Source organism: Symphalangus syndactylus, chromosome 6 (assembly GCF_028878055.3).
Source record: "Symphalangus syndactylus isolate Jambi chromosome 6, NHGRI_mSymSyn1-v2.1_pri, whole genome shotgun sequence".
In the NCBI taxonomy this organism is placed as follows: Eukaryota; Metazoa; Chordata; class Mammalia; order Primates; family Hylobatidae; genus Symphalangus; species Symphalangus syndactylus.
The window spans coordinates 124,219,218-124,235,751 of NC_072428.2; the positions used below are offsets into that span (position 1 = coordinate 124,219,218).

Sequence of the window (16,534 nt, forward strand, 5' to 3'; positions counted from 1 at the left end):
GTGACTGCTTGCTGTAGCATCCTCTGGTCATTGGGCAACTCTATACAACCTAAGGCTTGTTCAACCATGTACATGCTATATTCTGACCTCATCCACTATTGCTCTTCCTTGAATGTCATTTCTTTTTTTTGGCCTCAAGTGATCCACTCACCTTGGCCTCCCAAAGTACTGCAATTATAGTGCAAGCCACTGCACCTGGCCTCATTTATTTCTTATAGTTTGTCATGGACGAATTCTAGAAATTGTTCTGGTGCTTACATCATGCAACACTTTCTTTGTACCAAGTAACCAAGGGATTAACTATCTTTTTTTCTGAATGTTTTACAGCACTACCTATACAATCATTTTCACATGAAAAAGAGTCTCACCAACACAGACAACACTCGGTCCCAGTCATCAGTCACCCGGGTTCCAACGTCAAACCCACTCTCCCTCCAATCCCTCAGGACCGCAGGTAGACTAGCACTTGATGTCTGATCCTAACATGGAAAACCTGCTCTGCTGATGTCCAATTCCTTGCCTTACCCGGCCATGGGTCCAGCTGTTTCTCACTCAACCCATTACCCACGGAAGAATGTTCTACCTGCCTTAATTCTCTCAATCATTTTCTTTTGTGATTCTTTGGCTGGTGTCTTTTAGTTTTTTAATTAAAAAATTCTTTCTTAAATTATTTTTAAAGATGAGGTTTTTTTTTTAAATGTGAGTTATTCTTAGCTTTTAAAAATGTCATTTCATTTTTTTTCTATAGCTATAAATAATTTTTTCCAGCTGCTCCCTGCTCGGAAATATCAGATGGGAAAATCTCACAAGATCTCTGCACTGCGATACACAGAGTGGCTTTCTGATATAACCAACTGGGATTGTGCTCTTAAAATTTCAATATGTCCATTTACAACATTCCTGTATGCTCTAGAGGATTGATTTATTTTCTTCTGATTATGAAAAGATTGCAGAAGTCCATTTAACTTGTCGCCAACATGGTATCGACTGTATCTCTCATAAGGAATTAATGTAATTTTGGGGAGTTCTTGACTTGCTTTAGCAACATGAAAGAATAAAGAGTAACAGTTGATTCTTTTATTTCACCCTTCTTTGACTCTGATTAGGGACTGCTTGTGATTAGATATACTTTTAGGCAACTTTCATCATCTTTCTGGTTTCACTCCTTGTCTTAAAAAGAAAAACCTCCATTGAGCAGTTATAGACAAGGCTGGTATTCTGCTAATATGTGCCAGTGAGGCTATCCTGACTGTTAAAACTTTGAGATACATTCCTTTGTACTGGTAAATGGTCTTTTCTCCGATTACTCTGTGCATGATGACTAGTGAAAAGGGAAGCCTCCACATAGTACTATACTCATTGTTAAACATTTTGAATATCAGACTCCTCTAATGACTTTCCTTTTTAAAATATCAAAACCCCTTTTAATAATCCTCTTCCCTGTGACAAGTTTGGCTGTAACACAATTTGCTGTTGGCTCTTGTCCTCCCCCAGTCCTGCTCTCAAACAGGAGCTGATTAAAGTTGTTTTCTTGGGGTTGGTGAGGGTGGAGCAGGGGGACAATGAAGGAGATGACCAGGTTGGGCAAGGACATCGGAGGAGTCTTTTCTGGAGAAGTCGGGAGGAAGAGGGTGTGTTGCTGTATTCCAAGAATCTTCAAGAATAGTTTAACTTTCACAAGTATCATCTAATCTTTAAAAAGAACTATGAAATATTTTAGGGACAATAGAAAATATAAAAATAATAGTTCTGATCTAAGACAGCATGGCAGAGCTGCACATTTCCTGGTTTTTCTCACCGAATACAGCTAAAACCCTGAACATTATAGCTCAACCTCTGAGAGGTCAAAAGAAGGCAGATGGGCTATGGATCTCAGAGCCCAAGTAACAACATGGTGGTGAATCCTCTGAGTTTGGTTTTCCTCATATATCCTAAACTGGATGCTAGAGAAACTAAAATTCAAAGACACTAATGGATACATCAACAAAAGCCCCAGCGAAAGCCCAGTCTCTCCAGCCAAAGGACTAGGAAACGGACAATCTCAAAAGATAGAAAACTTTTGATCATGGTGTATAAGCTTTTTGATGTGCTGCTGGATTCGGTTTGCCAGTATTTTATTGAGGATTTTTGCATCAATGTTCATCAAGGATATTGGTCTGAAATTTTCTTTTTTGGTTATGTCTCTGCCAGGCTATGGTATCAGGACGATGCTGGCCTCATAAAATGTGTTAGGGAGGATTCCCTCTTTTTCTATCAATTGGAATAGTTTCAGAAGGAATGGTACCAGTTCCTCCTTGTACCTCTGGTAGAATTCGGCTGTGAATCCATCAGGTCCTGGACTCTTTTTGGTTGGTAAGCTATTGATTATTGCCACAATTTCAGAGCCTGTTATTGGTCTATTCAGAGATTCAACTTCTTCCTGGTTTAGTCTTGGGAGGGTGTATTTGTTGAGGAATTTATCCATTTCTTCTAGATTTTCTAGTTTATTTGCACAGAGGTGTTTGTAGTATTCTCTGATGGTAGATTGTATTTCTGTGGGATCGGTGGTGATATCCCCTTTTTCATTTTTTATTGCATCTATTTGATTCTTCTCTCTTTTCTTCTTTATTAGTCTTGCTAGTAGTCTATCAATTTTGTTGATCTTTTCAAAAAACCAGCTCCTGGATTCATTAATTTTTTGAAGGGTTTTTTGTGTCTCTATTTCCTTCAGTTCTGCTCTGATTTTAGTTATTTCTAGCCTTCTGCTAGCTTTTGAATGTGTTTGCTCTTGCTTTTCTAGTTCTTTTAATTGTGATGTTAGGGTGTCAATTTGAGATCTTTCCTGCTTTCTCTTGTGGGCATTTAGTGCTATAAATTTCCCTCTACACACTGCTTTGAATGTGTCCCAGAGATTCTGATGTGTTGTGTCTTTGTTCTCGTTGGTTTCAAAGAACATCTTTATTTCTGCCTTCATTTCATTATGTACCCAATAGTCATTCAGGAGCAGGTTGTTCAGTTTCCATGTAGTTGAGCGGTTTTGAGTGAGTTTCTTAATCTTGAGTTCTAGTTTGATTGCACTGTGGTCTGAGAGACAGTTTGTTATAATTTGTGTTGTTTTACATTTGCTGAGGAGAGCTTTACTTCCAACTATGTGGTCAATTTTGGAATAGATCTGGTGTGGTGCTGAAAAAAATGTATATTCTGTTGATTTGGGGTGGAGAGTTCTGTAGATGTCTATTAGGTCCACTTTGTGCAGAGCTGAGTTCAATTCCTGGATATCCTTGTTAACTTTCCGTCTCGTTGATCTGTCTAATGTTGACAGTGGGGTGTTAAAATCTCCCATTATTATTGTGTGGGAGTTTAAGTCCCTTTGTAGGTCACTCAGGACTTGCTTTATGAATCTGGGTGCTCCTGTGTTGGGTGCATATATATTTAGGATAGTTAGGACATGAACAGACACTTCTCAAAAGAAGACATTTATGCAGCCAAAAAACACATGAAAAAATGCTCATCATCACTGGCCATCAGAGAAATGCAAATCAAAACCACAGTGAGATACCATCTCACACCAGTTAGAATGGCCATCATTAAAAAGTCAGGAAACAACAGGTGCTGGAGAGAATGTGGAGAAATAGGAACACTTTTACACTATTGGTGGGACTGTAAATTAGTTCAACCATTGTGGAAGTCAGTGTGGCGATTCCTCAGGGATCTAGAACTAGAAATACCATTGGACCCAGCCATCCCATTACTGGGTATATACCCAAAGAACTATAAATCATGCTGCTATAAAGACACATGCACACGTATGTTTATTGCAGCACTATTCACAATAGCAAAGACTTGGAACCAACCCAAATGTCCAACAACGATAGACTGGATTAAGAAAATGTGGCACATATACGCCATGGAATACTATGCAGCCATAAAAAATGATGAGTTCATGTCCTTTGTAGGGACATGGATGAAACTGGAAAACATCATTCTCAGTAAACTATCGCAAGGACAGAAAACTAAACACCGCATGTTCTCACTCATGAACGATGAGAACTCATGGACACAGGAAGGGGAGCATCACACTCCAGGGACTGTTGTGGGTTGGGGGGAGGGGGGAGGGACAGCATTAGGAGATATACCTAATGCTAAATGATGAGTTAATGGGTGCAGCACACCAACATGGCACATGGATACATATGTAACAAACCTGCACATTGTGCACATGCACCCTAAAACCTAAAGTATAATTAAAAAAAAAAAAGATAGAAAACTTTTAGACAATAGCTGCACCACTCCAGCCAAACACCGTGGATTAAACTATGCTCCCTACCCTGTGAGCCAAGGCTCTCAACCTCTTCTGGCTGTAACAAGGTTCTCCTCCTTCTCTCTGCTGGGATAGTATCAGAGAAGGTGTTGTGGAGAGCCAGGACTTTAACCACTGCCCAATATTAATGAGAATGCCCTCCCACAATGTCATTGAAAGCCACTTGGGGGCCCTGGACCTATTCCTCACCTGGTAATAATGAGGAACCTCTTCTCCTTCCCACTGGAGAGTATCAGAAAAGGTCTCATGGAGAGCCAGGACTCTCACCATCAACCCACGTCCCTGCAGTGTCAGTGGAGGCCATGTGAAGAGCAGTGACAAGGTGCCTCTCCCCCTCCTGGTGAGGGTGGTTCATTTGAGGCCTCGTGGGGACCCTAAACTTCTACCCCAAAGCATTAATGAGGCATCACTGCCCTCTTTCCCACCCTGGGTGTCAACAGAGGCCAAGTGGAGAACTTGGACCTCTCTCTGTATCTGCCAGTCATGAGTCAGTGCCTTTCTGCCCCACTGGTATGGTGTCAGAAACGTCCTACTGAGATAACAGATTGAAATAAGATCTGAAGTCTCATTAACACACTATCCAAACTGTCTAAGATATAATTAAACCACTCACCATATCAAGAATTAGGAAAATGTCAACTTGGATAAGAAAAGACCATCAGTATATGCCCACACCAAAATGACACAGATGTTGGAATTATCAGGTAAGGATCTTAAAGTAGCAATCATAAAAATGCTTCAACAAGCAATTAGGAACATGACTGAAACAAATGAAGAGATAGATAATTTCAGCAAAGAAAGAGAAAACCATAGCAAAGAACAGTAGATATAAAGAAGGACCAATAGGAAATTTTATGACTAAACAGTACAATCACTGAAATTTTAAAACTCATTGGATGAGCACAAGAGTGAAATACAGAGGACAGAGGAAAAAAACTTAATGAACCTTAAGACAGAAGAATTGAAATTACCCAATCTGACCAACAGAGAGAAAATAGACTGAAAAACAATATGAGTCCCAGGGATGTGTAGGACTATGTGAAAAGATCTAATGTTTGTGTCATTGGAGTCTAGAAGGAGTACAAAAAGAGTGTGAGAGTGAAAAATATTTTTTTAAAAAATGATCCCAAATCTCTAAATTTGGCAAAAGCCAAAAACCTACAAATCCAAGAAGCTGAGTGAATCCTAAACAGGATAAAGCCAGAGAAATTCACAAGACACATAATAATCACACTACTGAAAACCAAAAACAACACAAAATCTTAAAGCAATGAGAGGGAAATTATATCTTAATTATAGGGGAAAAAACAAATGATAGTGGACTTCTCATCAACAACCATGGAAGTGGTATATTTTGAAGTATTCAAAGAAAAGAACTGTCAACTTGCAATTCTATATTCAGTGGAAATGTCCTTCAGGTATGAAGGAGAAATCAGGACATTCTCAGATGAAAGAAAACAAAAATAATTTGTTGCCAAAAAACCTATCCTAAAAGAATAGTTGACGTAAATTATTGAAACAGAATGGAAATGATAAAAGAAGGAAACCTGAAAGATCATGAAGAAAGAAAAATAGAAAGACTAAAATATGGAATACTACGCAGCCACAAAAAGAATGAAAACCTGTCCTTTGTAGCAACATGGATGCAGCTGGAGGCCATTATCCTAAGTGAAATAACTCAGAAACAGAAAATCAAATATCACATCTTCTCACTTATAAGTGGGAGCTAAACAATGGGTACACATGGACATAAAGATGGCAACAATAGACACTAGGACTGCAAAAGGGTGAGGGGTGATATGGTTTGGCTGTGTCCCCACCTTAATCTCATCTTGAATTGTAGCTCCCATAATTCCCACCTGTTGTGGGAGGGACATGGTGGGAGATAATTGAGTCATGGGGCACTTTCCCCCATACTGTTCCCATGGGTAGTGACTAAGTCTCATGAGAACTGATGGTTTCATAAGGGGTTTCACCTTTTGCTTGGCTCTCATTCTCTCTTGCCTGCTGCCGTGTAAGATGTGCCTTTCACCTTCCACCATGATTGTGAGGCCTCCCCAGCCATGTGGAGCTGTGAGTCCATTAAACCTCGTTTTCTTTATTGATTACCCAGTCTCTGGTATGTCTTTATCAGCAGCATGAAAACGGACTAATACAGGGGGCAAGGCTTGAAAAACTTTCTGTTGGGTACCATGTTCACTATTTGGGTGACAGGTTCACTAGTAGCCCAAACCTCAGCATCATGCAATATGCCAGTGTAACAAACCTGCACAAGTACCCCCAGAATCTAAAATTAAAAAAAAAAATACGTTGAACTGAATAAAAATGAAAATATACCCTATCAAAATTTGTAGTATGCATCTAAAACAGTGCTGAAAGGGAAATTTATACCACTAAATGCCTACATTAGGCAAGAAAAGTCTTAAATCAATAAGCTCCTACCTCATGAACCAGAACAAAAGCAAAATAAAACCAGATCAAGCAGAAGAAAAGAATAAAGAGCAGACATTAATGAAAGTGGAAAAAACAACAGAGGAAAATCAATAAAACAAAAAGCTGATTCTTCAAAAACATAATAAAATGGACTATTTAGTAAATACAGATGAAGATAATATATTTTAATACAAATTACCAATAATATAAATGAAATAGGGGATGAAACGACAGACTCCATAAATATCAAAAAGATAATAAGGAAATACTACAAACAACTCTACATTTGTAATTTGACAATTTATATAAACTCATTTCTTAAAAAACACAAACTCGCATAACTCACGCTCCATGGCATAGATAATTTGATTAACCCTATAAATATATTAAGGAAACCGAATAATTAGGCTGAATTAAAGAATTTATAATTGAATTTGAAAAAGAATCTCCAAGCCCAAATGCTTTCACTGAAGAACCAATTGCTAACAGAAGCATTCACACCAATTCTATACAATCTCTTCCAGAAAACAGAAGAGGAAGGAAAACTAAACAACTCATTTTATGAGGTCAACATTACCCTGATACCAAAATCAGACAGACAATATAAAAGAAAACTACAAACCAATATCACTTATATATGCAAAAAAAATTTTTTTTTTTTTGAGACAGAGTCTTGCTCTGTCACCCAGGCTGGAGTGCAGTGGCGCCATCTTGGCGCACTCCAAGCTGTGCCTCCTGGATTCATGCCATTCTCCTGCCTCAGCCTCTCAAGTAGCTGGGACTAAAGGCACCCGCCACTGTGCCCGGCTAATTTTTTTTGTATTTTTAGTAGAGACGGGGTTTCACCGTGTTAACCAGGATGGTCTCCATCTCCTGACTTTGTGATCCTCCCGTCTCGGCCTCCCAAAGTGCTGGGATTACAGGCGTGAGCCAACGCACCCAGCTGCAAAAATTCTTAACAAAATATTAGCCAAAAAAGCCCAGGACTAGATAGATTCACAGCCAAATTCTACCAGTTGTACAAAGAGCTACTACCAATCTTAATGAAACTATTCCAAAAAATCAGGAGGAGGGATTCCTTTCTTACTCAGTTCAAAGAATTTTTAATTCCCTTAAGACTTCCTTGTAGATCCATGGATTACGTAGAAGTGTGTTGTTTCATTTCAGATACTTACAGATTTTCCTGTTACCTTTCTGTTGTTAATTTCTAGTTTGATTTCATTGTGGTCAGAGAACATACTCTATATTATTTCAATTCTTTTTTTTTTTTTTTTGAGACAGGGTCTCTCTCTCTGTTGCCCAGGCTGGTGTGCAGTGGTGCCACCATAGCTTGCTGCAGCCTTGACCTCCTGAGCTCAAGCAACCCTCCTGCCTCAGCCTCCCAACTAGCTGGGAATACAGCTGTGTGCCAGTACACCTGGCTAATTTTCTTTTTTGTAGAGATGAGGTCTCACCATGTTGTCCAGGTTGGTCTTAAACTCCTGGCCTCAAGTGATCCTCCTGCCTCAGCCTCCCAAAATTCTAGGATTACAGGTGTAAGCCACTGTGCCCAGCCTCAATTCTTTTAAATTTATTGAAGTTCTGTGGCTCTGGATGTATTCCATCTTGGTAAATAGTTCATGAGCAAATAAAATTCAGCAATACATAAAAGGTGTGTACACTGTGACCAAGTGGGATTTAATCCAGAGATGCAAGGCTGGTGGGACAGTTGACACCCACCAATGAAATCTATCATAATAATAGGCTAAAGAGGAAAAATCAGAATATATAAATTGATGTGGAAAAAGCACTTGACAAAGTCCAACATCCATTCATAATAAAAGTCTAGGAATAGAGGGGACCTTCCTCAATTTGATAAAGAACAGCTACAAAATATCCACGGTTAAAATCATACTTAGTGGTTACTGGCAGAATGGTTTCTCTCTGAGAATAACAAGGCAAAGATGACTACTCTCATCACTCATTTAACATAGGACTAGAAGCTCAAGCCAGTGCAATAAAGTAGGAAAATGTAATAAAAAAATACACATTAGAAAGAAAGAAATCCTTATCTGCAGATAATATTATGATCTACATAGAAAATTCCAAGAAATCTAGAAAAGAAAAACTCTTAGAATGACTAAATGTGTTCCTTAAGGTCTCAAGTATCAAGATCGATACAAAAAATCAATTGTATTTCTGCATACCAGCAATGAGCATTTTGAAACAGAAATTAAACTACACTCACTCAACAAAATGAAGTTTTTAGATGCAAATCTTTTAAAAATGCACAAGACTTATATCTTACAAGTGAAAAAGAATAACATGCTAAAACTCTAAGCCCATAATATACCCACTTTAAGAAACAAAACATTACTAATATATTTAAAGCCCATTTTGTATCCTTTCTAATTATATTTTCCTGATTTCCCACTCTGTTGTAACCATTATTCTCAGTTTAGTTTTTTATCCTTCCCATGAACTTTTTACACTTTTGGTATATATGTGTCTATTCCTAACAATATATACTGCTGTTCTCCATGAGTCAAAACTTCATGTTGTACTACATGTATTCAGCAATTAACTTTTTTCTCAACATTATGTTTGTAAGATTAATCCACATAGTTTTTATTATTGTAGTTTTATACTTTCCATTGCTATATAATATTACACTGTAAGAATATATGGTAATTTACTCACTTTTCTGTTGGTGAATACTAAATTTGTTTCTACATGTTTGTTATTACAAATGATGCAGCTAAAAACATTCTTGTGTAAAGGTGGAATTGCTGTGTTATAGGTATACAAATATTTAACTATCAGATATTACTATAGTGGTTGCTGTAATATGCTCGCAGCAACACGTAAGAGGGTGCTCATTTTTTCATATTTTCAACAAGTGTCATTAATAGTCTTTTTATTGCTAATCCAATAAATGTTAATGTAATCTCATTGTGGTGTTTAGGTGTTTAGTTTGAATTTCTCCAATTGTCAAGTAAAGTTGAACCTTTTAAATAAGCTTATTGGCCACCTATGTTTCTCTTCTGTGAATTGCCTGTTTATATGTTTTGCCCAATTTTAAATTGAGTTATTATCTTTTTCTTATTGGTTTGATGTATTTATATATTCTGGTTAATAATTCTTTGTTAATTATGCATATTACAAAGATCTTTTTCCAGGTTGTGACTTATTTTTTCACCTTTTAAAATGTTATATTTTAACGAATACAAGTTTTTTATATGGCCAACTTTGTCAATCTTTTTCTTTTTGATTTGTACTTTTTATATCTTATGAGTTTCTTTTTCATCCTATTGTCATAAACATTATCTCAGACATTTTTCTAAATTTTTGTTAAGTTTCGCTCTTCCAATTTAGGCCTATATTTTACTTGGAATGAACTTCTGTGTATGATGTGAGATAGGATTGAATTTTTTTTTATTCCAGTTGTCCCATTACTCTCCCCTCCTAGTTTGTAAGACCCTCTCTCTCATAGATTGTTTCCATAAATGCTTGGATTTATGTACTAAATTCTACAAATGCCTCACTTGGAGTTGGTTAGAATTACATTTAATTCAAAAATTTGAGGAGGCTTCTCTTTTTTTATGATACTTGCTCTCCCTATCTATAAACATTCTCTAGGTTTGCATTAATTTCTTCAATAAAATTGTATAATTTTCTCCATAAAGGACAAATGTATCTTTAGTGAGATTTATTCCTAGACGCGTTTTATCTTGGTTGTTGTAAATTGAATGTTTTTGAAGGTTATATTTTCTCTGTGTGGTGTATAAAATTCAATTCATTTCTACAAATAACCCTGTGTATTAATTCTGACAATGTATTATAGATTATTTCAGGATTTCTATGCAGATAGTATAACAAAAAATAACAATATTCCTTTTCTTTCCATCCGTTATTATTTTCTTTTTCCCTTTCCTTTCTTCTTTTCTAAGCTGCACTGGAGACAATCTTCAATACAATGTTGAATAGAAACAACGATAACGTGCATCCTTGTCTCACATCTGAATCTGTCTAATGCTTCACTATTAAGTGTGAAATTTGCTATAGATTTTAGGTAGATAAACTTCTGTGGAAAAAGAAGTTTCATTTTCTTCCTAGTTTAATAAGAGTTTTACCATGAATAAGTATTGATAAGAGGGTATTTTCTTTGTAGGTACAAACATTTGCAGTATGTATTAATTCAATCATATTCATTGTATTATTCAAACCATTTATTTCCTTTTTCATTTTTTCCTACCTATTCATACGGATAGGTCAAAAAATTTCTACTGTGATAGGGTTTCTGTTCCCTTCTCTTCTTTCCTTTCCCTCCTTACCTCCCTCCCTTCCTTCCTGTATTGCAGGTTGATTGTAGAAAAGTCAGTGGTATGTAAGAAATGCTTACAGAAGCATCAGAAGTAAATACCACACAAAAAGCAAGGAGGGGTAGGAATATTATAATCAGACAAAGTAGAAGTCAAGACAAAAATCGTTAAATGATCCATAAAACACCTTTTACATTAAGTCAGGTACATCCCATTATTAAGATATAATAACAGTTATAAGCCCTTATGAATTGAAGTATATAAGGCAAAAAGTATAAGAAATGTAAATTACTTTCTGTCTGAATGACAGTACTATCATTTATAAAACTAACAGAATTGCTTATTAAAAGTCTCGTGATGATTAAGCTAGATAATGCATCTATGGTGAGTATGAATACTTCAGGCCACAAACTTTTAATTTTAAGTGCAATCCAAAGTGAAAGAATTAATCTTATTCTCAGTCAATTCGGGACAATCTCAATTAATTCACAGTTTCTCCTCTCCTGCATTTTACTTCGGATTTTATCCAACTTCCAGGGGGTTGTGGGGTTTCAAGGCATCAGGGGAGACATTAGGTTTCTCCCTGCATTCATAAGAAAGTCTTGAGTATTGTCTATTTGCCAGAATGCATGCCTGGTTGTGGCTGCATCTCCATCATTCTGACCTCTCCAGGTTTGTGAACAATCTTCTTCATGGAACTTTGGTTCCCTTCATGAAAGCACATAATAAACCAACTGCTCCCTGTGCCAAGAGCCAGGCTCAGCCCTTCTCTGCCTTGACACACACCTGGTCTTCCCCTGACTAGGGGAAGACATATTGGGATGTGGACATATTGAGAACTTGGAGAACCTGATGCCTGGTAGAGCTCTCTCTGGTAGAGCCAGGCAGTGGGCATGAATGCCCTTCCTCTCAGAGTCCCACACTCAAATGAGATTTCTATGGTACCCAGGTCCCTCAGGTTATGCCTCTGAAGTAATTGTTCTCAACCTTGTCTGCATATCAGACCCTTTATAAGCTCCCAAAATACCAAAGCCCACTATCCATCCCAAGCCAATTAAATAAAAATCTATGGGCAGGGAAGCTCAGGCATTGCATTTTTTTTTTAAGTCCCCAGAGTGAATTCAATGTGCAAATAGGTTTGAGAACCGCTGCTCCACAAGGTTGAATGGGGGCTTTCTAGAATGATTTTGTCAAATTTTTAAATTTTTGGCCTTCAGCAGTTTATGAGTGATCATATTAACCAACCTCATTAGCATAAAGTGTATTATACTTTTTTAGAATTACTAATTTGTTGAAAAATATGTTATTTTACTGATTGGGTTTACTATTGTTCATATGCTTATTTTTTATTAGTATTTCCTTCTGAACCACAAATTGTTGGCTCATGTCTTTGTTACATTTTTATTCTGTGATGTTAGTGTTTTCTCTTATATTTTTGTGAGAGTGATTCAATATTAATAATAGTCTATTCAATATTAACTATGTGGTTCCCATTTGTTATAAATATTCATCTTAATTTGTTATTGGTCTGCACTTATTTTAAATAGAGAAGTTTTTAACTCTATATTTTCCTACGTAGTGTTTGGTTGTGTATACACATGAATCCTGTCTTCCACGAGTAGCACTGTCCAATAGAGCTTTCTGTGATGATGGAAATATGTAGAAATATCTACTTTGTCCACTATGGTGGCCACCAGCTCCGTGTAGTTGTTGAGCACTTGAAGTGTGGCTGGTGTGACTGGGGAAATGAACTTTTCATCTTACTTATTTTTAATTAATTGAAAGGTAGATAATCACATGTGACTAGTGACTACCACATTGGACAGTGAAATTATAATGGGTTTATCATTATGGTTTTGTGCTTTTTGACCCAACAGTCATTTTGAGAGTTTTCTTCCTTATAGGTTCTAGTTTGGGTGAATTACAATAAAGAAATAAAAGAATGGCTTATATAGTTTATGTTTCTAAGTTTTATTAATGTTCTTTGTGCCTTATGATAATGTGCTCAATTTTAGAAAATCAGTGGAATTGAAAAGAAAATCTGTGATATAAAATTTTGCTACATCTACTAATTCAATTTTACTGATTATGTTATTTAAATTACCTAGATACATCCTCTTATTTTTATCAACTTGTTCTGTAATAGATGGTGTGGGATTTTAGTACCTAATTATAATTGTGTTTCAGTCTCTTTCTTCTTATATATCAAATAGTTTTTTGCTATATAAATTTTGATGTTATGTTAATCAGCTCATAAATGCACAGGACTATTATATTGTAATTACAGATTTCATCTTGTTTCAATGGAAAAGAGTCCTTTTTGTTTCATTGTTGTATTGAATTGTTTTTGCTTTGAACTTTCCTTTGAAAATATCAGTGCCACCTGTGCTTATTTTTATTTGCCTTCTATACCTATCCTTTCAATCTTATCTTTTCAATGTAATTTAATTTTGGTCTCACTCTTGATCTTCTTTAACTCAATTCAAATCTGTCTTTCATTTCAATTGTAGAGCAAAACTATTTTCATTTATTTTTCATACCAAGTTCAATCCTATTTCTACCATTTTGTTTTATATTTTTTATTGAGTTTGACACTGATGTTTTGCTGTTTCACTTATTGGTTTATGCTTTTTGCTATACTTTTTTTTTGCTCTTTTCATTTACAATAATTTGGAAGGTATATTTTTCTCTACTCTGATGTATATCATGTATTTAATTTTTTTTCATTTCCCCCTGTCTTTCCCATTCCCACAATTATAAGTTTAATTAGAAATTACAGACTCAGTTTATAGAATCTCATCTCCATTTATTTTCAAATACATCTTTAAGAGCTATTTTGGCTTTATATCAATATTTATGTTATTGCAATTCTCTCTGAACTTTTTAGCATTTAAATGTTTACTACCAATTGTTTTATATGATAACTGTCTCATGGTCAAATTCTTGATCTAAAAGCCAGAAGAGAAAGTGAGGGGAAGGGAACATTTTGGAAAATATACAGTAATAGAAGAGTCTGCTTGATTTCTGTATTTCAGCAGGAGAGATGAGAGGTGAGAAATGACTGAATTTTTTTCTTTGCATTTATTTTGTTATTCCCAAGATATATATGTTTTTTTCTGTTATGCTCAGGATACTGTGCTCAGTGGAAATACCAAGACTTTGGCATATGGACTCAACTTTAGATGATGTTATTTCTAGTGCCAGTTACTCTTGTTAATGTTGAAGATCTTCCTGGATTTTATCAAGCTATTGTCTTTCACCCCCTTGATAAACTTATTGAATGAGAAGTTTAGGATAGGTGGCTGTCAATATGCTACCACATTAACCAGGTTTATCTGCACTCCAATTTCTAGAGAGCACTACGTTTTCAAAAGTTCATAAAAATGTGTGTATTTATGTATTTTTATGTCATCTCGTTCCAAAAATATTTGAGAATATTTAGTAGTAAATTCAATTAGATAAAGCACAAAAAGGACAAGGATATTGGGGCAGAAAGAAAGAAAAATGTTTAATATATCAAACTCAAGCTCTGATTGTTAGAGTCACAAAATTAAGCTTCCTGGTAGCCAAAGCAAAGAAAGAAGCAAACTCCATTCCACAGTATCAAGACTCATGGTGACCCTAAGACCTTAAGTCAAACAATTGCTCAGAAGCAGCACAGCTTTTCTTGATAATGACTTCAGAGACTTACTTTCCCAATTCTCCCAAAGGAGACACTGTATGAAGGTATGGACCACACTCTCAGTAGCTTACAGGCATTAAATACAGTCTTGAGTTTGACAAAGCCATTTCTATTTCTTGTAATGACATCTAATGTAGACTGTAGAATATGAAATCACAATTCTCCCCATCCCCACCAAAGGCGTGATTTGACAGGTCTACATGTCTAACTATGTAGGAAGGCACTATTATAGAATGATTCGCTGTGGGAGACTGCTGTCAGAATTCCTGAGTTCACATCCTGGTTCAGCCCTTTGCTAGGAGTCTGACTTTATGCAATTTCCTCCTCTCTCTGTTTCTTCATCTGTTAGGCTCGGTCACGGAAGGACTGATGGTGGTGTCATTAACAGAATAGTGGGGGACAGGGTGGGGGAGATAGATGGGGGCATATCATGAATCAGGTTGAATAATATCAGGCAGGCCTCTAGCCTCAAGTCCTCAATTCCCTGTGGCTGCATCTTGGAAGAGAATTAATAGTCAAGTGGTGGAAAATAGAAGGGAAAAAAAAGAATTCCATTGATTGTAAGAGGACATTTTTCACATTTTAGTATCTCTAAACTCAGGGCACATTTAAAAATTGATGGCATGCCATGGCTGAACTGGCAGCATTGTTTTTCTTTCTTGGTGGAATAGAAAATGACGTTGTATATTACAATGTACCACATCCTAGATTCAATAAATTATGGTAGAAATAATTATTGTAAGAGACCAGCTGCTCCTCAGGGGCAGCCAAGGTCTGTCTGGGAAGGTGGCATGGATCTGGCTAAAGTTCTGACAATCCGAGACGACCATGTCTGTCCAGTTAGGGTGCTATCAGGTGAGAAGGTGTTCAGCTGAAGCACAGTTCTCTTATTTTAAGAGGAATCCTTCCTAAGGCTAATCCTTGCTGCCGTTCCCAGCGTCCTCATAATGATGAAAAGGAACCAAGGAGCTGCTGCATATAGCAGGAAACTCCTTTTGTTTGCCAGGGAGAAGAGTCAGCCACAAATACACATGAGCATATGCAGGTCAGAGGGAGGCAGGGAGCAAGTCGACAGCCTGCCAGGGGTCTCTCCAGTACCACTTCCCTATGGTTATATGTTTTTTTTCACCAGTCAGCCAGGACTGTGGAGAGATCATCGCCAGTGGATGCTTTCTCTGACCTTTCCTTCCCGCATGCTGTTGGCAAGACTGGCCCCAAATCCAACGGGAAGGATATCAGAGACCACCGGGTTTGGGGCACAGAGAAACTCACAAAAATGTGGGAGAAGCAGAACTAGCTACACCATACCCATTTTGGAAGAGGCTACATCTACCTTCAAGGGAAGTTTATGCCCCATTCCCCTTGAACTGTCCAGGTAAAGTGCTTGTCAAATGATTGATGCTCCATATAAACATGAGCTATTTTCCTTTTATAAGTTTGTTTGCCTAGACAGGTTTGGAAGGTATGGAAGATCTATTAGGAAATCCCAGGAATGCAGCTCTGCATTTCATGGTGTGTGGGAATGCTGAGGGAGGGGAAGACCTAGGAGCGCCCCTGTGGGTTGAGGGATCCACGCACCTTGGTCTGCCCTTGGCTATCCCAGCTTATGTCTATTGTCCCAGCAAAATTATTAACAGAGGTCCCTGTCACCCTCAAAAGTATTCTCATGCAGACAATAATTTCATGATCTCTCTACAGGTGGCTCATGTGAGTCCAACTTTCTGTTTCCTTTCATACACGTGAGAAATAATTTAAATATAGAGAGATTAAAAATGGAATCAGTAAGATATTCAAATGCTTGAGAACATGAATCTCAAA

General features: G+C 36.9%; 1 protein-coding gene across 5 annotated transcripts in view; it reads left to right on the plus strand.

Moving 5' to 3' along the window:
• LRGUK (leucine rich repeats and guanylate kinase domain containing) overlaps positions 1-16,534 on the plus strand; it is a 202,209-nt gene that overhangs the window by 178,654 nt on the left and 7,021 nt on the right. Inside the window, exons 20-21 of one of the 5 annotated variants that reach the window (XM_055284063.2) lie at positions 328-454; positions 749-880. The exons of 1 other annotated variant lie outside the window; for it this stretch is intronic. In XM_055284063.2, the coding sequence (XP_055140038.2) occupies positions 328-454; positions 749-758 (137 nt within the window). In that variant the 3' untranslated portion in view covers positions 759-880. Of the gene's footprint in view, positions 1-327; positions 668-748; positions 1,102-16,534 lie in introns of those variants that run through there. 3 more of the 5 variants (XM_055284068.1, XM_063642264.1, XM_055284066.2) reach the window with 3 other exon arrangements.